Source organism: Podospora pseudoanserina, chromosome 1 (genome assembly GCF_035222485.1).
Source record: "Podospora pseudoanserina strain CBS 124.78 chromosome 1, whole genome shotgun sequence".
NCBI lineage: Eukaryota > Fungi > Ascomycota > Sordariomycetes > Sordariales > Podosporaceae > Podospora > Podospora pseudoanserina.
Window position 1 is genome coordinate 5,568,502 of NC_085920.1, and position 21,595 is coordinate 5,590,096.

Below are 21,595 nucleotides of genomic sequence, written 5' to 3' on the forward strand. Positions count from 1 at the left end.
GGTAAGAAGGGAGGGAGGGGAAAGAAAGGAGGGTGACGGGGCGGGTTTAGATAGATGAGAGAACGGTTTATATTGAAGAGATGACGACCCTGTTTTTGAGACACTACTTACCTTATACAACATGCAGAAACAAGGGTTTTGATTATGTGGTGTTTTGTCTATCTGGAGTCTTTATATATACGCTGGATTTTTTTTTTGGCGTTTGTTGTAGCAAAAGGAGCTTTGTATGTTTTGCGAGGTGAGGGAGAGGGAGAGGGAGTATAACAAAATTAACGATTTTTGTTTTTGCGTGGGGGATATGAGATGGAGTAAACACAGATGTTTGAGTGCTACCCTACCTAGATCCTGGTGAAGTTGAAGGCAAAAAGACCACCATTACGGAGCTTCTATATCACCCACAAACCACAGCAGCATACCGTCGACAAGCCTACCCAGAAAAGGCAGCAAATGCCCTCTCGCGCTGAACAAGTGACGCGAAGCTACCCTCGAGATGGACACTTCTCAAAGCTTCCCTAACATGTAAGCAACAAAAAGACAGCATTCCCAAGAACCACACACACACACACACACACACATGATCCGCAGAAAAGACATGATGGATAAATGCATTATTATTTACTTCCTCTCGGTTCAATCTCAAAAGTCGCAACGCCGACTGATCAACCCTTCTCCAAACTCCCAACAGGTTCTAATTTCCGTGGTTCTTCTGCCTTTACCGTCCCTGGCTTTTACTTTTTTTTTTTTTACATTATCATGAATACACAGAATCCTAACGGCCGCGACTTTATCAATTTGCTTCGCGGAAAAGGAATAAAACACCGAATGCTGTGGTAAACACATACCTACCTAGGCTGAAAATGCAGATGCGCGCCTTTGCAGCCTTTACCACCCCCACTGCCAACCTCTTTCAGACGCTCGGCCTAAGCCTTCCTCCCCTTATTCTTCTGCGTCATCTTCCTAAACGCCTCTATGCCACCAGCACCAATGGGCCTGTGTTCGCTCGACCGAGCTGACCCATCGTATGTGCTGCGTGGAGCAATAGTGTAGCTGGTAGGCAGACCAGCAGGTTGCGCGCGGTTGGTCTTGGTCTCGGGCGCAAGAAGTCTCTCGCGCTCGAGCTCGAACCGGGACTTATTGCCGGCTGGTCGCTGGGTAAGCGTAATCTGGGAGCTACCCATCGCTGTTTCTTGACGCTGAGCCATTTTGGCCGCACTGTTTAAGCAGAACGTTAGTAGTGTTTTGACACAGACTATTTGGATGAATACGTACGCAATGTCAAAGTCACGAGTCTCGATTTGGCGTTTCTTGTAATCATCAGTCCTCTTCAGAATCGGACGACTCCATTCACCCACAAGACGCTCTGCAATGCGCTTGATGCCAATCTCGGGTCGCTTGCTTTTGGTGTAAAAGTAAACTACCTTGCCAATGCCGCTGCTGAGAAGCACCTCTTTGTTGACTGGAAGCTTGGTGAGAGCGTTGAAGATGTCGCGCTGAATATTGTAAGCGGGGAGACTGCCGTCGTTCAGGGGCTCCAAGAAGTATTTGACAGCCTGGAGGAAATTGGTTTCAGGGTCGAGAATGGAATCTTGAACGGCTGTCCGGTTGAGAAGCGCTGTGACTTGAGGGAGAAGTTGAAGCTTGTGGGTGGCCGCAATGCCATCCTCACGGGCTTTGTTGTCAGCCACACAGGCGTTTTCCATGGCGACTTTGAGATTGGCAATTTGTTCATCGATTTCGTCCTCAAGATCCTGGACATGCGAGTTAGACACAGAGATAGGGCTGACGTCACCAAGTCAACAAGAAGCAAACATACGATATCATCCTTCTTACGTCTCCGTTTGGTGGTGGGTTTGAGAGCGGCGTCCATGGCACGCTCGAGTGCCCGACGCCGCCTCTCCTCTGGTGTGAGATTCTCCTCTGGAATCTCTTCTTGCCTGGGAGCCTCCTTCTTGCCCGATCGGCGGCCCGATTCACCTGCGCGCGCCTTGCGCGGTCGACGGTCACCATCCTCGATAATGTCATTCGCATCCAGGTCATCATCATCCTCTCCTCTTGTCCGCTTCTTTGGCCTACGGCCTTCTTTAGGTTTCTTGTTGGTCTCGCTGTCGGTGATCTTCCTTCTGCTGGCTTTAAGTCCCTTGGTAATATTCTCGTCGATGATAATGTTGGACGTCTGTCTCTTCTCCATGTCGGGTTCATAGTGCTCGAACTCGCCTTCGTCGATTTCGGAAAGAATGTCATCGGACTCGTTGCCCGCATCACCGGCGCCATCGTGCGAGTCCACGGAGGCGTCATCCCTGCGCTCCTGGGGCGGAGAGCCAGCGTCAGACATGGTGCTGTATTGTGAGATGTGTGGAAGGAGTCGGTCGCAAAGACGCAGTCAAGAATTGGCAAGGCTGAATGAAGGGAAGTTCGATGGTTGATTTGTCTTTTGCGATGGCAAATTTTCGGTGCAAGCGTCAAGCATCAAAAATAGTCTTCGAAAACCCACAGGAAGAGCCTTTGTAATAGATAATCTGGCGACGATGGAAATGCTGGCGATGGTGCTTGGATTCGGAAAAAGGTGGACGACCTGATCACGGTTTATCGACAGCCAGGCAACTTTGAGAGTGGCCGACGTGATGAAAGGCGTCCCAGGCGCAGGGAACCGTGCAACAAGTCGGCCGGAGTTTTCCCGTGGGACTTCGCTGGGGTGGTTGTTATCCAGGCCCACGGTCCCCACTTGCAAGTCATCAAACACTTGCCACACTTTCAACAGCCAAAAGTCGTAACTTTATCGGGGTTAAACGTAAAAAGACGGTTTAAATTGGGAGAGAAGTGCGTGTAGCGTAAAGCGCTATTTAGATTGATCAATATCGATTTATCTGCTCAAAAAAAGGCTGTTGAGTTTGGCATTGTGAAGATTTTAGACGGCCCGTGTGTTTTTAAGATGACTGTGAGCCTTGGTTGGTGGGTGTAAGCCTTGGCATGGACCTGGATAACGAACAGCCTTCGCTGTTGAAAGACACAGCTGGAGGTGGAGACGGAACAGGCCAGGGCTGACCTGATGTGGGCCGTTCCAGAAAAGTCCAGCTTATTTGCCAGTATTTACATTCGCAGGCTTCCTTTTGTATTGGTTGCCACTGACAACAGCAATCCTCCATCAAGCTCTCTACCTCCCGTCCCAAGAAACATTGTGAAAGAGTGCGCCGCCCATCTCTCCACACTCCACCGGCTGCCCCGAAACTCTATGCGATCACAACACGAAGTCTGTTTTACTGCCCAACGGTTTTCACTTGTCTGCGACCGCATCTTGCACCATGGACCACCGAGGGACGGAAGGCCTCATGGACTGGGAGCCAGAACGCAAGCATGCTATTGACCCCTCCAGTCCCTTCGCAGCTCTGCCCAAAAAGTTCACCCTCTGTAAGTTCTCCTCCATTGCTCTCGCACTACCCCGCCTGCAAAACAATAATAACCTTGCCGGCTACATGCCAACACATCAATTTTCACCTTTTTATACAAGCCCTTCAGCGTCAACACGATGGCATCAACTGACCGCGCGCCTTTCCCTATAGCTTCATTTGAAACACCCGTCTCACGATTCAGCAAAGTCAGCAATGACCCATTCGCGAGCGCGGTGCGCAAGAGCTCACCACTCAAACAAGACCACCCGGCCCCCCCACATGCCTCATTCTTTTCACCGCAGCTACAGAACAAACCATCAGGCCCCGCGTTTCGGAATCCAGCGTTCACCACACCGCAGAAACGCTTCGAGGATGTACCAATGTCCGAAGTTTCTGACGCCGAATCAAGTCCCGCTATGACCGACACTTCGATTTTGCCAGCCGACACGCCAGACATTGAACACATCGGGATGAAGTCCGCTGCAACCCCCTCACCCATCAAACTGATGTGGAACCGGAACCTGGATCGGAATCGAACTGCCGGAAAGGGGGAGCTCCCTAAATCTGGAGCTCGTGATAAGGTCAGGAAGAGGAAAAGGCTTTTCGGCGACAAAGATGTCGGCAGTGTGAGGTCCCGCCTCGCCCACGACTCGGATGACTCAGATAGCGATATTCCAGAGAGCTCCAAGGCGCTGGTGACGAGTTCAAAACAGAAGAGGGATAAGAAACGAGGCTGGTTGAGCAAGTTCCTCGCGACTCTGAGCGACAACCCCAATGCGCCAGCTATTCTGTCCAGGTGGTTGCAACTTGGGGCAAATATCCTTCTCATGTGCCTTGCATTCATCATTGTCTTCGAAATGATCAAGCAAGTGCGGTCAGATTTATCGCGCGAGGCTGACAAGGCTATAGCGGCATTGCAACAGGAGATCAGGCAATGTGCAGAGCAGTTCACCCAGAATGCTTGCTCGCCCAAGGCAACTCGCGCACCTTATATGGAAACGGTGTGCACCCAATGGGAAATATGCATGCAACAGGACCCTCACGGCATTGCAACCACCAATATCTCGGTCCGCAAGGTAGCTGAGATCCTCAACGAGTTTGTTGGCGTTATATCCTACAAGACCTGGGTAAGTTTCTGTTGCTTTCGCTTTGCTGGGCCCACGTGCTCTAACATGTTGGTACCAGGCCTTCCTTCTTACAATATTCCTCGCCACCCTTCTTGCTACCAACATGGGCTTTGGTCGTCTTCGGGACACTGGCTCGTTTCAACATCCCCGTGCACCGGCACCTGCGCCCCCACTACAGTCACCTCCAGCTATGGCTCCGATGCTTCCAGTCTCGTCGGATGGCTTTTTCTGGGCGCCTGTCGGTATGACACCCAAGAGTGTACGGAAACAACTTCTCAGCGAAGAAACAGAGACAGAGACCGATAGCACCCCGATGATGAGAGCCATCATGCCGCCACAAACCCCATCAATGAGGAGGAGTCCCAGCAAAGAGTACCGAGATAGGGAGCGAGAAAGAGACAGAAGTCCGTCCAAGGGCTTCAGACAAAGGAGCCCCAGCAAGAACTACTGAACGAACAACACACCGGTTTCTTTTGTTTATTTTCGCCATTGAGTTTCTGATAAGTGCTGGCAATTGCTGCCACGACCGTGTCACTGCATGTACTTATTCTCTTTTTGTTCTCATCTTATTCTGCTTTCATAGGCACTTTGGGAGCACGGAGTCGGCTTGGTATGTGGGTTGGTTGGACTGGTTACGTTGGCGTTGAGCAGGCGTGCTCTAGTGGGGGTATTCGACATAATTTAATTCTGTCCCTTATACAATGCACTTTTATGACAAGTCATTGTGCTCGGATGCTGGCTCCGGATGCGGCCTCTATCCACGCCTCCTAGGCTTCCTAGTCGAGACTATGTCCGTCCTTATGAAGTTCCAGATTTTTGCGCCCGCTTACCAGCACTCTGAAAGCTTGAAGTCTAGCTTCAAGTCGATGGGTGTGTACTAATCCCCACCATTCTGGGAGCTGACATGATGCCAAATTGAAGGTCCCACAGCGGGCCGGACTCGCTGGCACCCCGATTGGTAGATTGAGGTTGAAATGACGATTGCCCATAACGTCACTTACACACAATATCGAAAGCCTAGATCTGACGCCTTACTATTCGAGAAGATTTGAGACGTTGAGGCGCAGTTCTTACCAATATTTCAGAGCCAGTAATTCCAGTGTGCATTTCTCTTCTCGAACCCCGTTCCGTTTCCGGAATGTAGCAGCGAACCCGGAAGCAAGACAGCTAATCACCGATTTTCAAGAAAAAGGGGCGGTTCATTTTTGACATGCAGCGTCGCTTTGAAGTCACTCCAGACGCTGACTGGCTGCAACAGGACGATTTGCTTGGACCAGATATCTTACCGTAACCGCCGTGCCAATTGCTATGTAATTTGGATATGGTGTATACTTGGATATAAACAATCTATGCAGAGGCAGCATTGGTCTATCATTGCCATGTATGCCACTGTAGATATCATAATGCAAGAAACCTCTTTCATCTTTACGTTGATCCTGACAGAAGATATAGTCACCCCCACATGTTTGTGGGATGGTGGTCCTAGCTCCCTGGGGTGTGGGGCCGCCTTTCAAGGTTGGACCTTTAATTATTCTGGTTTTTCGACCATGATCCATCCAAGCTTTTTGCCGGCCGGTTTCTTAAGGACGCGGTCGTCGAGCTGCCCAAATTGCCATCATACAAGACGCAGCACTGCGAGGAGCCCCAGGCAAGCCCGAGCGCGCATTGCGTGTCGTTTGAGTTTGGCTTTCGACTCCCCTTCTCTATATTTTCCCCACGAGGCGTCCCATAGCCACCCAGCCCTTCGAACTGCCCCAACTGGCCTATCCGGCATGAGCATTTCCCACCTGTCCTCTTCACATTCCCTCTCACCCGTCCAGTTCCAGCACGTACGGGATTCCTTCACGACGCAGACCTGTCCGGACAGCCCTCGACCCATACGATAGGAACTTGGAAGAAGTAGGAGTCATCAGTCCACATTTGACGCGCGCTCTTGCACAGTCCGATGGTCCAAGAGCTCTGCCCCCGCCACTCGGAATCTGCACAACTAGTGTTCCCAGTTGTTAAGCATGTTGGCGCACATTACCGTAGCCTTTCCAGAGATATTACCTTGCTGGCTCCGTGAGGTGGAGAGACAACAATCATAGACGAGGGTCGCCATGGATCCAATGGACGAAGACCCGGACGGTGGCCACCCCGGGCCCTCGCTGCCACCGCCCACGCCCGGTGGGACCAACCCTGCGCCAGCCCATAGTTCGTCGTCGGCTGCTACTCCATCGTCCGTCTCGGCGGTTGGTCCTGCTTCTCAGCACTCCGGCGTGTCCAAGAGGAGGAGAGGTCTTGGGGTTGTGACACCGAATGCTTGCACCGAATGTCGCAAGAAGCGTGCAAAGGTTTGTGCTTCCAACTAACAATCGTCGTCCTATAGGTCCTGGCCCCTAAACTGACTGTTGATGTCACCACCTAGTGCGACGGACAGAGACCATGCGGTCGATGTAAAACTCAGAAGGACGTGGAGTGTATATATGAGATCCCGGTCCGACAGTCCAAGGAGAACCTTCGAAACGAAATAGAACAGCTCCGGAAGGCGCAGCGCTGCAACGACAAGGTCTTCACGGCTCTCACCCGAAGCGACCACTGGGAAGATGTTCTCAAGCGGCTGCGAAATGGCCAAAGTGTGGAAGACGTGTCCGAATGGCTGCATAGTCTTCACTCCCAGCAAGGGGCTGGCGCGCTTCCTCCCATCAGCCGCATCATGGGCTCTGCGGGCGTTGGCTACGGCAGCGTGCCTCCGCGCGGACTGACTGGGTTTCCCGCTGGACCGTCGACCGGTTACATGCCGTTATCTTCCGCGTACCATGCTGCTAGCCCGGTGTCCAGCCATGCCCCGTATAGCACTCAGCCTGAAGACCACCAGAGTCCTTGGGGCGGTCATTTTTCAACCCAAAGCCACACTACCCGCAGTGATTCGGCCCCAGAGATAATGAACTGGAGCTCTTCGGATACAATTCGACCGCCTCACCACTCCCGAGTAGGGTCGTGGATTGAAAGCCAGGGCACTGCTCCTCCTAATCCTGCTCGATTTCGGGGACTGGATAGCGTCTTGGTTCCCGACTTTGAAGGGATACGGGTCCCGACGGCAACATGGACCAACATAACATCAGACCCAGCCCTTGTTCAGCATCTCCTGGCGCTGTACTTTTGCTGGGAATATCCCACCTTTGCGTCACTGAGCAAGGAGCATTTTCTGCGGGATTTCACCGACGGCCGGCCAAGATTCTGTTCCTCCATTCTTGTGAACGCGCTGCTTGCACTTGGGTGCAGATTCTCGAGCAAACCAAACACTCGGTCCAACCCAGATGATCCCTACACATCTGGAGATCACTTCTTCAAAGAGTGTCAGCGCCTTTTTCATCTGGAAACTGACCACCACAGTTTAACGACCATCCAGGCCCTTGGAATAATGTCCATCAGAGAGGCCAGCTGCGGGAGGGACTCGGAAAGTTGGTATTACGCTGGCCAGAGCATTCGTCTGGCTATTGAGATGGGGCTTCATCGAGTGGAAGACGACGGCAAAGATGACGACCTGGCTGCTGTCCAAGCAGCCACATTCTGGGGGGCGTTTGCCCTGGACCAGTAAGAAATCATTTCCACTTGTTGTTTTGCTTTTCACCCCTTTAGGAAAACTAACGTCACATTCAGCGCATGGTCTTTGGCGACTGGAACTCTGCCTCAATGCTCCTGCTTTCCACGGCTCCCGCCAAAACCCGCGATTATAGACGACATTGAGGCCTCTCTGTGGATTCCCTATACAGATGATGGTAAGGGGATCACCATACCCGGACCACCAACAACCGATGGAAGGCTAAACTCAACATCAGGCACACCGCTCGAGAGGTCGTGTGAGCAGCCCTCGAATGTACGGTCGGTCTACAAATGTTTCTGCGAGCTCAGTGAGCTTGTTCATCAATCCCTGTACATTATGCATTCCCCTGGGCGGCCACTCACCAGCAAAGACCTGCTTGCTATTTACACGCAGTATTTGGACTGGTACGATCGAATACCGGAGGTTCTCCGCCTGGGCCACAACTTCACCCCGGCGGTCTTGTTTGCCCAGTACGTTTTCTTGTTGGTCTTTTGCGTCAACTTTTGGATTCTTGCTCATACGGTTCTGTTTGGCAGCATGTACTACCATTTTGCCATTCTACTTCTGTTCCGGCCATTGATCAGGCTTCGTATCATTGGCTCGGGGGTCTCTCCCCGGGATGTGTGCTCCCAAGCATCAGACGCCATTTCTGGCCTTCTGCGCTCATACTCGCAGCTGTACACGCTGAGACGAACACCGTCATTTGTTCCCTACTTTGTACTTACCTCGTCAATCATGCATCTTGCCATTGGAGCGGCACGGTCAGAGGAGAGAAACAGGGCCCCTAAGGCCGGTGGCGATCCTACCCAGTCTCTCGAGAGAGCGGCACAAATAGATCCCCGTGTTGCTGATGCGCTCAGCCGCGGTATTGCTGACCTGACAGAGATGGCACCATGTCATCATTTTGCAGAACAAGCTCTCAACATTCTCCGGTTTCTTGCCAAAAAGTGGGACATCAATGTGGACATACAAGTTGCTAAAGGGGAAGCGAATGTGAGCGCGGAACCAGAGATGATCGATTCAGCAACTCGCCCATCAACAAGCAGCCTCAACTTTTTTGCCCCCAACTTCGCCAAGTCTGACTTCAACTGCACGTGGGGCGAAGGCGACGGAACGGCACCCGGAACAGGGAAGGGACAAGAGGGCAAACCGGCGGGCGCCGAGAGTATATCCAGTAGCATGGAGAATCCTCTGTTCTGGCCCTTTCCAATGCAAGGCCGTCCGATGTTGGCCAGCGGGAAGGAATTGGAGGAGGCAGGCTTCGAGCTGCTGTAACAGCACACCTGTGACTTTGCTGATAAGTCATAGGTCACAAGGCCTCTTGAGCTTGAGATCAGTATGTCCGAACAACGGAAATGGGATGGTCCAGACGTGACTTGTGGAACTTGTGTGGGATTTTTGAAGCATCGGTTGTCATTGCTGTGCGGCATTCAAGGCAAAATGTCCGGATGGCACAGCGTTGGGCTTACGACAAGATACCCCGATATACACTAATAACAAAATATGAGAAACAAGACATCGCCTGTCCCTCTCCCGTCTTTGCTGTGGATCCGTCCATACCCATTCCCAGGAGTCCTAAGAGCCGCAAATAATGGTTCCATTCTCTCCCGTTCCCCGCTTCCTTCCGGGTGGAAGGTTTGGGCTGGCCCGGCAGGCTCGGTGATGTTATCCAGTCGTCTTTCGCTCCCAAGAAACACCACCCGCTGCTGGGGCACGGCTCACAGCTGATACGGAGAGAAGAGGCGGATGCAGCTTGTCCGAGTCAGCACACAATAGGAAGCTGCTGGCTCGGAGGTGGCTTAAGTCTAGAGGTAAGGCAATGCACAGGCCGGTCCAAGTTGATCGAGTTTCATTCTTTTCTTCTTCCACGATACCGGGCCCAGGCTTGGTCGCACCGGAGGGGCCCGCGACGTTGTCGTTATTACACCCACATTAGCAGCCCCTTAGCCCCCCTGCCTACACGTGGTGTCTGGGGTCTGATGAAAATCTCTTTGAGCCGTGAGGGGGGACAGCAGGTTCTCGATGCTGGGCGTGATGATGGGATGGATGTGTGGAGAGATATGAGACTCTCGGGACAACCCTTCGCAACCCCCTTCTAATAAGTGTCGTCGTCGAGGGGAAGCGAGACCCGAGGGGCAAACAATGGACGAGGGGAGCCAACATCCCCACACGCGTGGTGATTGGATGACAGGCTGCAGGCTTGGTGTTTCGAAACGCCAGAACCAGCAGCTTCCATGGTGCGGTGTTGCCTCCGGGGGTCGTTTCAGGTGGTCAGCCCCTCCAAACGCTTCCCCAATCAGAAAGGCTTGTCTTTGCTGAAGAAGCTTGGGCGAGCACTTGCCCTACGATCTCCCGCACCCTGTCCTGTCTGTCTCTTTTTTCGCTGCCAGGTGTGCGGCCCAATGCCTGCTCGAGGTGTCCTTTTTGCTGCTTGACTGGCGTGGTTGCCATTGCTTGTTCTCACAGTGTTATTTTTTTCCCCTTCCTGCTTCCATTTTGTTGCTCCCCCGATGCGTCGGTGCCTCCGCCCAGACCAATTCCACCCCCCTGGTCCCTGTCTTGTTGGTTAGAGTTGCACCATCCGATTTCCCTATTCCTATCAACACAAGACAAGAGCTCGAAGCTCATCCCCTCCTCGTATTATATCCTCCAGTCTCCCGCCAGGCACGCGCGCCTTGTCGGCTTGATCACCTTTTTTTCCCTCCTTTTCGCGAAATCTTGCAATTGGCAGCTGCCATGACGGCCTGGTAGACCGGCCGCTTCTCTTCTTCCCACGTTTACCTTTACGCGTCTTCAATTCGAATTGTTTTCCTTGCCTTCTGAGCTCAGTTATTTCCTTACGTTTCAATTCCTGCCTTAACTACAGCTTTTTCATCTGATTATCTTTCTTGATGGATCCGTTCGGGGAACCGGCCGCCGACACCTTGGCCGCGGCTCGTCTTCACGTCCAAGCCCTGACCGACTGTGGATTACCCCGCGAGGCTCTTTTGCGGGCTCTTCTGGAAAACTATGGCGATGGTATGTTGTCGCGCCAAGTTGGCGGTTGATTGCGAGTGTTAACGTGAGAATAGGGTCATCAACTGGGACTGGAGCCACCACCGTGGCGCCTGTGGGGATGGAGATGGGCGGCTACTCTCAACAATCGCAACAGCAGCTCCACCAACAGCAACAACAGCAACAGCCACACCCACAATTACAGCAGCAACAGGCGCTTCCTTCACCACAGTTGCCGTCGCAGGTGAACCAGCCAATCATTCCGGGGAAAATGATGCAGCACAACTTTGGTTACCATCATGGCACACGGCTGTCGATATCGACTACCTCGAGCTCGCAGTCATCAGCTTCTGGGAGGGCCAGCATACTATCGACGGCAACCACCATGAGCTCCGTCTCGTCTCAAGCAGCAGGAGGACAGGAGATTGCGCCGCTTCCCACGCCGCCTGCGCCGCCCGTAAAGAGCAACAACCGGGGCACTTCCAAACCGCAAGGCGCATACTGGTGCACCTTTTGTGACGTTGCTTTCCAGCGCAAGTTTGACTGGAAAAGACACGAGGATGAGTTCCACGAGAGATATAAGCGCTATCCGTGTCCCAACTGCAATCGGATCTTCTGGGGAGCCAATACGTTCAATCAGCACCACAAGAACGCCCACGGCTGCACGACATGCCCGCACGCGGATCGGGTGGTGCGCTACACACAGCGCAAAACAGCATGGTAAGTTCCGTCCTTCATTTTGCTTTCTTATTTCTGCGCCTTCAATGTTTCTGAAGGTGGGGTAAGCAGCAGGATTTCTGTCCCGATCCTTGCTCAGCTGCCCGCCCCCAAATAAGGCTGCCAACATGGCGGCCAGAGTTGAACACTCGATCTGGTCAGTGAAGCGGACCAGAACGGACCACTGACGTGCTGTTTTCAGGGCCTGCGGATTTTGCGGAGGTTTTCTTGCCAGCCGCGATCGGTATTTCGACCATGTCGCCCGCCATTATGAGGATGGATGCAACAAGGGACACTGGAACCACTCACTCGTAATTTACGGCCTACTTCACCAACCTTCGATCAGCAATGCATGGAAGGAGCTCAATGCTGCACTCTACGGTCATTTACCACGCGATCAGCAGCCAATGCTGGAATGGGATGCCAAGGTGACTGGCAATGCGCCCGGCTTCCTGGAGGGTGAAAGCCCCGGCAAACTCCAGGATTTACTCGAATTCTTTAACGAAAGTAACGACGACCCGAGATTTCTTGCACGACTCGCCCACGACCAGGCAAAGATTCGATTCCGGCATGAGGTACTGCAGCCTGGCGGCATGTCTCCCACCGACATGGCGTCACGGCCTATTTCGGAGCCCCCGAAGCTGAAGTCCTCTGCTTCAACTCAGACACTTTTGTCAAACAAGCACATGTCCTCGCCGCAGCCCTCGGGGGGGTCTGACGGGCCACCACCTGCATACGACAGTAGTTCTGTACAGCATGTCTTGAAGAAGCAGCGAAGCATGGCTCCTTCACTGGATGCATCGTATTCGAAGCCTCATATGTTTAGCACACCAACACCGCAACAACAGCCGCTGCCACAACCACCACAATTACCTTCTCAAAAGCTGATTAACAACCCGTTTCTTACTGCAGCGCCGGAACCTCAACCTCCCAACCTGCTGGGGATTCAACTGGAAACTACGGCGTCTGGAGGATTTTACGACTTGACGCTTACACATGTGCACCCGCACATTCAGGGGCACAGCATGAGTGATATTGCACAACAACAACAACAACAACAACAACAACAACAACAACAACAGCAACAACAGCAACAACAGCAACAACAGCAACAACAGCAACAGCAATTATTACAGCAGCGGCAGCAGCAACTATCGCCGCAAGAACACCAGCCACAGTTCCTGCCGCAGATTAACGCGATCAATTTATACGATGACTGGAGTAGCATGGTGGGGACGATGGTAGACGACGGGTCGGGGACGACATGGTGGCAGACGACACAGCATCCAGGTACACATCAAGGACCACCGCAGTGATTTTTCCAAGTCGCTCTTCATATCACAGCACTGTTTTTTTTCCCCCGCTACATCACAAAAACCTTTTTCTTTGTTTGGAAACCCCCGGATTTGGACACGGTGCTTGAAAACAAGCAAGGCGTTATTCTGGGCAGCTGTTTTTCTTCTTTCCTCGAATACCCTTCTGAACATTTCTCTTCTTATACCCCCAATTTTGCGGGCCTGTCATTACTACATCATTTTTTTTTCGCACACTTTTGGAACCATTTACCTGTCGATTAGGTTGTTCTCTTTTTTTCTGGTGTTTTTTGTTTTGGATTTTGGACCATTTGGGTTTATATACGACATGGGTTGGACAGGAAGGAAGGCAAGGCATTGGAGGGAAATGGGTGGAGGTCAAGCAAGCAAGCAAGGTGAATTTTGCGATGGAGGCATAAGTGGTTGGGAAAAGGGTGTGCGGAGGTGGTGAAAGCTTCTGGATTTGTTCCATTTGGAGATTAGGCGTTCCATTATTGAGTACGGGAGATGTAAAACTCTGACCGGGATGGCGAGAGGAGAGGGTTGTGGGGTTGAGAGAGAGGACTGGAAAGGGGGGGGGGGGGGGCAGGGGATGTTTTTGTATTATATATTTGCTCCGGTTCCCAAAGCATGGTGTGTGCCCCCCTTGGGAACCTGGAAAGCAAGGTAACGGAGAGGTTTCGGACTTGGGGAAAATAAAATTCTCGAATCTGTCACCTTTGTCTTTTTTCCATGCTGCAATACTGGATGGATCCCGGGGCCACAAGGAGTATGATGGGACGGATAGATTGTGTATACCATGTCCCAATCTCGGAACCGTTCCAACACTCCGGTACCGATATTCATCAACTGGGCAGACTTTGCTAATTTGGGGAGGAATCCACAGTTTGACCGTTGCCCAGAAGCATGTGATCGACAGATCTGCCTTGTCTGCCGGGGCGCGGTGGGTTTTGGCGGTGGTTGTGGAGAAGAAGGTAAAGGCCGGGGGTGGAGGGGGGTGTTTTGGCGGCTCCGCAGAGCTCCGCAAACCCCGTTGTAATAAAACGGTGTTAGGAAGTGGAAGTGGGAAGTGTAGGCTGAATCAAGCGCGGGTCTGGGATATGGGGGGGTGGGGTAAGGAAAAGTCTGGTGGTGTTGGGTAGGGAAGTTGGGGGGACTAGGTTGGTTGTTGGTGATTCGGTTTTGGAGAAAAGTAAATTGTAGAGCTGGATAAGTTAGATAGTGCCTGAAATGTGCTGGTTTTAGAGGTGACATGTGGCTTTTAAGCTACCAGGTTGGATATTCGGTGTGCAAGGGTTGTTTCTGAAGATGTGGTCATGTAGTTGAATATCTTGCGTGATGCTACTAGCAAAATGTCACATTGCTGATGATATTTCTAACTGGTAAACTGGATTTTCATCTCAACTTTTGTTTTGGTTCATTGATAAGCTGTTAGAAAGGGAGTATAGCTGGTATGGTTGCTCCTCCCCTACACTCGCACAATAACGTCACTGCACACACTCACCAATCTGCGTCACACATTTCTTTTCAAAAATACCCCGCGTCGAACAGAGTTATTAGAAATCAGCCCGCGTTATTACAACTATTCCCATCAACAAGTTAGTAACTCGGAGTTTTCAACCCCCCGAGTTATCAATCATGGACTCGCCTCTAACCCCCAACCCGACCTGCAAAAGATCTTCACAGCTCCCGGGACCTCACACATACCATCCGGCCTCATCGTCAAGAAGCATGACAAAGCATACCAAGACACGGTCCATACCTTCACCCCGATCCCCGGGGTGGTCCAGACCCAAGTCATACCGGTTTTCTCCCAATCTAACTACGCCACACAATATACATCACGCATGGCGTTGCTAGAACAACAACAAAACGGCCCAAGGGAAAACGTACATGTAAGCGACCCGTTTTTAAAAAGCGGGAAAACAAAAGGGGAACTGTCGCGATTCGCCCAACCAAACTTTACACCATGCGTTTTATTCGCTTGGCGCAGGTAAGGTAGGTTTGGGATTGCCTGCCGGGTTGGTACAAGCCGATAGGCATAGAGCTATGTGTGTGTGTGCTTACTGTGCAGTGGGTTGATATTAGCCAACCGATTGTCCCGACTCGGGGAGGAATTATTGGGTGGGCGTCGTGGTGGTGGATGGGAGGCTATTTGTGGATGGCAGGGGTTGTTGAATTTTGATGGTTTCGGAGAGGTGTATATAAGTAGTGATAGTCTCGGACTTTTTGGGAGCATGAAAAAAGGTGTAAGGGGGCTCTTCAAGGCTCATTGAACAAGATGGCGAGGTTGCTGCTGTGTTCTGTTCAGCTGCTTGTGGCGAGGATTGTGGGGGTTGGAGCTCAGGCGCCGGGTGGTAGTACGTATGATTATGTGAGTGTTTCACCGTGTTGCTTGGAAGACCTCTGACTGATTTATGACAGGTTATTGTGGGAGGTGGTACGGCGGGCCTTGCTCTTGCTACTAGGTTGAGTCTTGGTTTGCCCAATGCCAAAATAGTTGTTGTCGAGGCTGGGCCTTCTGGCCTGCATGAGGATGGCATCAACGTTCCTGGTTTGAAAGGGAGCACGATCGGAGGAAAGTATGACTGGTACTTTCCGACTGTACCCCAGAAAGCCTTGAACAATCGGGTTGTTTTCAACCCCCGTGGTAAAGTACTTGGTGGCTCGTCCGCCCTGAACTTGCTCACTTGGGACCGTCCGGCGGCGAGGGAGATTGAGAAGTGGAAGGAGTTGGGCAATCCGGGATGGGGCTGGAAGGAGATGGAGGCGGCTATGGAGAAGGCCGAGACGTTTGTGGGTGGACCGCCTGGCTCAGGGACCAGGGGTCCGATATATGCGCTGTACAATCGACAGCAGGCGCCTTTCCTGAATGCTGTTGCCCCCGCAGTTTCGAGTCTCCATGGTATCCCACTGAACTCGGACTCGATCCAGGGGAATCCCATCGGCATCGGGTACCAGCCTACCAATGTGAACCCGACGTCCTACAACCGGTCCTACAGCGCGAATGAGTATCTTCCCAAGGCAAAATCAAACCTGGTGGTCTTGACCGAAACTCGCGTCGCCAAGGTCAACTTGAAGAAAAGCGGCAAGCTTCAGCGGGCAACTGGTGTTACCCTTACTGACGGGACCGTCATCACAGCCCGCAAGGAGGTTATCTTGTCTGCGGGATCTATACAGTCGCCAAACCTTCTCGAGTTGTCAGGTATTGGCGGGAGTGACATTCTCAAAGCCGCCAAAATCAAACAGCTCATCGACCTCCCTGGAGTTGGGGAGAACTATCAAGAGCACCTCCTGGTGTCGATCAGCTATCAAGTTCGAGACGACTTCATTACCGGTGACCGAGTCAACTATAACTCAACTTACAGAGAAGAACAATGGAACCGCCGCCTCAACAACCTGTCCTCTTGGTTCGACGACGCTCGCTTTTCAATACTGTTCGCCAACTGGAGGCAGATCATTGGTGGTTCTGACAACGCCCAGGTCGCCCTGGCCCGCTCTGTTCTCGCTGGGTCGAAAGATGTTGGCCACAAGTGGAAGCTAGAGCAGCTTTCCGACCCCAAGATCCCCCAAATCGAGATGATCTTTACCTCTCGGTATTTTGGCAATAAGGGATACCCCCCTGTTGGATCCCCCTTGAATGGAAAAGGCTTTATGGCCATCATCGTCGGCCTCATGCACCCCCTCGCAACAGGGAGCGTGCATATCGACCCTGCCAACGCCACCCTTGGGAGCCCAATTATTGATCCAAAGTTTCTCAACAACGAATATGACATCCAGGGATTGATTCACGCGTTGAAGTTTGCGAGGAAGATCTTCCAGACGGAGCCGCTCAAGTCGGTGGTGGTGAGCGAATATGAACCCGGGCTGGATGTGGTCAAGACGGATGCTGAGTGGAGGGCGTATTTGTTGCGGAATATGGGGATCATTTTCCATCCCATGTGCACTGCGGCGATGCTGCCGAAGAAGGACGGCGGGGTGGTGGATCCGAAGCTGGTGGTGTATGGAACGGAGAACCTGAGGGTTGTGGATGCGAGTGTGATTCCGGTCCAGATATCGGCGCATCCGCAGACGGTGGTGTATGGGATTGCGGAGAAGGCGGCGGAGATTATCATCAAGGAGGGGAAGGGGAGGTAACAAGGAAGGGAGACGGGCAGGACGTGGGAAACATATGAAAACGGGTACATAAGGGAAGATTCGAGGGGTTCGGGGCATATTCAACAGAGATGCCTTTGACAGTAACACTGTGCAAGTCCCCGTAGCTTCTCTGACGTCTACTGCTCGTGTGATAGCCATGTGATGCTTGCTGAATGATAATGTGGGATATCAAAACTGAATAGGAGGCAAAGACAGGAAAGGTACGAGCAAGATCCAAGCCCTAACATGAATGAGGTGTCTACTCTTGAAAAAAGCAATGCTCAGTTGAAACGCTCACTGATGCACTGTGAATGCCACCGTCTTTCCATCCCATCTATCCTTCAGTTGCACTGCTTTGGGGTGACACAATGCAGGCAATTTCCTCTAATTCTCCCGTGTGATCTTCTCTACAAAGCTACGGGAGAGGTCGTGCGACACGCCCAAGTCTTCCATCAACTGAGCAAAATCCCGCCCCAAGCGCTCTCCCCGCGTCTCCTGCCCAACCACCGTCACCCGCTGGCTCTCTCGTGACTTCTGCAGTAATCGACCCAGCGTGACCTCGAAGCGACCATCCGACTTGCACGCCGAAACCTCGACAATGGTAGCGCCAATTGTGAGCCATCCCAACACCATATCGATGCTGGTGGATCCTTCCATGAAACGGAATTCTATTGTTCTCGGATTGGTTCTTGCCCGTTCGTCCTCAAGGCCAAAAGCGCTGAAGTTGAAGCCCAATCGTCGGTGCATTCGAGTGTCGCCAGAAAGCAGCTTTCCGAGCTCTTCGTGGGAGGTTTTACTCCAAATCTCCCGAAAGGCAGCCAGTTCCTTTGCCGAGACAGTCTTTTGCCCGCATATTGCTCGGACGATCTGCCTATCGGAGATGTCATGTGCCTGTCGGGCGACGGCCTGGCGGGTGAGAAGGCCTTCCAACCCGTCGAGACTCCTGGCCAGCCGACTGTGCTTCACGAGCTCGAATCCCCACGAGTAAACGTTGTCATAATTGGGAGACTTGGGGTCCCTGGTGCTGCGGAGGGTGGGTTCAGATACCCAAAGGATGGTTGCGAGTCTCTTCAGTGTCGACAGAGAGTAGGGTTGGTCATCGATGCGTCCGAGATGGCAGTGCGTATCACAACTTCCGTTGATAACCAGCCGGTGTTTCGACATCAACGCCTTTAGAACCCTTTGAACACGGTGGCGGGTTTGGCGGTCGTTAGCCAGCATTTTGGGTGAGCAAATCTCGGCCGACGCCCAAGTATATCCTTTCAGCAACTTTTCCTTCTCCAAAGGCTCCGGGGACCCGGCTTTCTTCACGATCCATGCCGACGCCCAGAACTCGCTTTCCTTCTGGCCTCCTTCCTCAATCTCGGCTTTGGTGATGGCGTTCTCTCCCGTCTCTTTGATTGTTTGGGCCAAGAGGGCCAAAACCTGCTGTTGACTTGCGGGCTTGTCGCCAGGATACAACGCCGTCTGGAGAGGTCGCGGATCGTTTGGCTCGGGATCAGAACACCCCGGAATCAGGAGCGGGTAGAGATACTTGAGCTCAACCGCCAGAGTGACGTCTTCCAGTCTGTCCTCAGACTCATCGTTCTCCACCTCGATGTCCAACTTGGGGCTGTGGTGGTAATGGTGACCGGTGTGATGGTTGAAAACGTAAGGGATTCTCTCCGAGTTTGGGGTTCCTTTCACGGCTCGACAGAAGCACCTCAAGAAGGCCCAGATACCGCGCGTCTTAAGTTCTTGCTCCACAACCACAGTGGGCGTGGGCAGATCCACAGGCCAACTACCCATGGCACCGAACTGCCGTCTCATCTGATCTGGCAGCAAATTGAATTGATATTTTGGCTGAACACAGGATATTTGGTACTCCAGTCACCCTCATGCCCATCCGCATTCCTTGGTTGCGAAGCTTCTGGCATCAACAGAGAAAGGAGAGCCACCTCGACAGAATACTTTCTAGGTCACAACAGCAAAACCTGGCACTCTAATATTCTGGCAACATTCAGACAAGAGAACACTTCGGGACATTGGGCGTCAGCAGAGCAACTAGCCGGTATGACAGGTCAACGAATCTTACCAAAGGGAGCTGCGGCGAGCCTCACGAATCAAGATGAGATCCAACGCTCTCCCTCCAAGTACCCAAAAACCCGAGTTCGGGGCGAAGAACATGTAATGCGAGTCAGCATGCCGCAAGAAAACGTGGGGAGTTGATGTCCCACAAGTACCTGGAAGCCCCGTGTCACCCCAATAATTGAATAAACGCCTAGACAAACCGAAAACTACCAACAACTCGAGCCCGACCGGACAGCTCGGTAGGTAAAGTGACAAGTCATCTCTGGCCCCCCTCTTATTCATAATCCATGACTGTTGGTACCTAATGACAGCGGTGTACTTCTCCAGATTGAGGGAATTCCCGGCAGGCCATGGCGCATTGGAGTGTGCCGTTGGCTACGATCAAGACAAGAGGTCCTTTGGATCCGGACGGCCTTGGCCTTTTTCGGGTGTTTCAATAAGCACGAAAACACCAAGAGTCTGCAGACAGGGGGGCTGCATGACCCCGTGCATGCTTGATACATCACTAGACTCTCACTTTTGCACCTCAAGTCGAGCGCTGTTCCCTGTCGTACAAGGTGTCATTTGTTGCGCGCTCGGTTGAGACCCCCATAACGCCATTCACATTGCTTCTTGGTAGGAGTAGTCCCCCCTTTCTCTTCTCACACCGCAGGTCTGCACTCACCTATGACGAGTTCGTGTGGGATTCGTGGGTCGTCGCCGATAAGAGCAACGATGAGTTCGCCATCTTGCAGCAGATGGCCACGATGGCCGACCCACACACAGACTCGGCACAGTGAGAGCCATGGAATCCAGAGAGCGGTCAAACACTCCATTTCAGACATTTATTGACCAAACAAAATGTCTCTCCCACTCATTTTCACATCACTACCCCCCATGCTTGGATAGCCCCGCCCCCACAACTGCTCGTGTTTTGCTCCTCTCCCGCTGTGCCGTACGATGGTATTCCTGGGCGAAGATGGGGTTGATTGGAGAAGGAAGATGCCGAGACAAAAGCCGGGCCGGACGTCAATCGAATCTCACACTTTTGCAGAAGTTGCTGAAATCGAAAAAGATGACACGACCTCGTAACATCAACCATAAAAGAGCTTTGTATGAACCGAGAAGGAAATCAAAGCATTCAATTCAACTTAGATCATGGCGGGACGGGCTTATTTCAGGCAAAGTCAAAGCCCAATCCAACCCGGCATATATACGATATATCTTCTCCCACACACCAAGTCTTCGGGTTTTTCCAAGTTACGCCAGGTTTTCTCGATCTGGTTCGATGCGCGGCCGGTGCCGAGGAGGAAGGTAAGGAGGGCGGCACCGCGGACGCCGCCCCGCCCGTTCCGCCTGCACAGACTCTGCTTGACTGCAACCCGGCGAGTGTACCGCGTATGCGTGTTATGCTGTTTGTTGTTGCTGTACATATGCAACGGCGTAGAGGAGGACGGTGGTGGTGGTTGGCAGGTGTCATTCGGTGTTTTGGGTCTGGAGGGTTGTAAAGGAGGGCGGTATTATGCTCATCATTCTCTTTTTCCTGTTGCTGATGTGTGCTTGCGTGATTGATGTAAGGATCAGACATTGGTTGATACCCTACCTTACAGTGTTGTGTGACTTTTTCCTTTTGGTTGCTTTCGGATGTTAGACACCGGCAGATGGAAAAAGGGTGAGAATGACGGTGGGTCGTGACTGAAGCAGATATCAGCACGACATGGTTTTTTACGGTGGACAGGAAAGGTAAGGTAGATGTGGTGTGTTTGTGTAACGTGGGGAACTCGGTTGATTTTTTTCTGGGTACCTATCTTTTTTGGCCCGGCTGACGGCAGGGTTGACTCCAAGATGATGTGATGTGTGACAAGGGTGAGCAGGGGTGGATTTGCTGATATGCCAGTGTCTGTTCGGGAATTCATGTGATGGGGCTGGACTGTTCTATTTGATGTCAAGTAATAAGGTATGGTGTTTTCTGTTGGTTGGGCGCGCGCTTGTCTCAGTGGGAGAAGAGGTGGTGGTGGCGGTTGGGTGTGACACGTATGTAGAATGTGAGCTGGATACTGGAAGGGGTAAGCCGGGGGGGTGTATGGGTGCTTTTGGAGCGAGGATTTGTGTAACGGGGTGTTGGGAGAAGGAGAAAAGAGCGGCTTGCAATTGGAGGGGAAGGATATGTTGCAGAGAAACCCAGGCTAGCCCGCAAACCTTTTTTTTTTCACCTTTATTTATCTTGCGATTACGTTAGCTACAAGTATGAGTTACTGGTGTTGACTTAGTTCGACCTCAACTTCG

General features: G+C 52.2%; 6 protein-coding genes across 6 annotated transcripts; 4 read left to right on the forward strand and 2 right to left on the reverse strand.

Annotated features, from left to right (window-relative positions):
* Positions 1 to 594: 594 nt before the first annotated feature.
* Positions 595 to 2,916, reverse strand: IWS1 (Transcription factor iws1). Its single transcript, XM_062942836.1, has 3 exons — positions 1,814 to 2,916; positions 1,270 to 1,748; positions 595 to 1,212 (listed from the first exon to the last, which is right to left on the reverse strand). Exons 1-3 carry the CDS (start codon positions 2,330 to 2,332, stop codon positions 921 to 923), a joined length of 1,290 nt encoding a protein of 429 aa, XP_062805852.1. The 5' UTR covers positions 2,333 to 2,916; the 3' UTR covers positions 595 to 920.
* Positions 2,917 to 3,059: 143 nt separating this feature from the next.
* Positions 3,060 to 5,158, forward strand: QC764_115890 (uncharacterized protein). Its single transcript, XM_062942837.1, has 3 exons — positions 3,060 to 3,405; positions 3,558 to 4,513; positions 4,572 to 5,158. The coding sequence occupies exons 1-3, from the start codon at positions 3,300 to 3,302 to the stop codon at positions 4,962 to 4,964; spliced, it is 1,455 nt and encodes a 484-aa protein (XP_062805853.1). The 5' UTR covers positions 3,060 to 3,299; the 3' UTR covers positions 4,965 to 5,158.
* An 897-nt stretch (positions 5,159 to 6,055) lies between these two features.
* On the forward strand, positions 6,056 to 9,374 carry QC764_115900 (uncharacterized protein; the record flags this gene model as incomplete). Its single annotated transcript, XM_062942838.1, has 3 exons — positions 6,056 to 6,846; positions 6,921 to 8,089; positions 8,156 to 9,374. Exons 1-3 carry the CDS (start codon positions 6,613 to 6,615, stop codon positions 9,372 to 9,374), a joined length of 2,622 nt encoding a protein of 873 aa, XP_062805854.1. The 5' UTR covers positions 6,056 to 6,612.
* A 1,616-nt stretch (positions 9,375 to 10,990) lies between these two features.
* Positions 10,991 to 13,126, forward strand: QC764_115910 (uncharacterized protein; the record flags this gene model as incomplete). The annotated part of the gene is made up of 3 exons (XM_062942839.1): positions 10,991 to 11,117; positions 11,171 to 11,813; positions 12,013 to 13,126. The coding sequence occupies 3 exons, from the start codon at positions 10,991 to 10,993 to the stop codon at positions 13,124 to 13,126; spliced, it is 1,884 nt and encodes a 627-aa protein (XP_062805855.1).
* A 1,576-nt stretch (positions 13,127 to 14,702) lies between these two features.
* On the forward strand, positions 14,703 to 17,290 carry QC764_115920 (uncharacterized protein). Its single transcript, XM_062942840.1, has 3 exons — positions 14,703 to 14,721; positions 14,800 to 15,497; positions 15,548 to 17,290. The coding sequence occupies exons 2-3, from the start codon at positions 15,405 to 15,407 to the stop codon at positions 17,258 to 17,260; spliced, it is 1,806 nt and encodes a 601-aa protein (XP_062805856.1). The 5' UTR covers positions 14,703 to 14,721; positions 14,800 to 15,404; the 3' UTR covers positions 17,261 to 17,290.
* A 354-nt stretch (positions 17,291 to 17,644) lies between these two features.
* On the reverse strand, positions 17,645 to 19,069 carry QC764_115930 (uncharacterized protein; the record flags this gene model as incomplete). Its single annotated transcript, XM_062942841.1, has 1 exon — positions 17,645 to 19,069. One exon carries the CDS (start codon positions 19,067 to 19,069, stop codon positions 17,645 to 17,647), a length of 1,425 nt encoding a protein of 474 aa, XP_062805857.1.
* Positions 19,070 to 21,595: the final 2,526 nt, after the last annotated feature.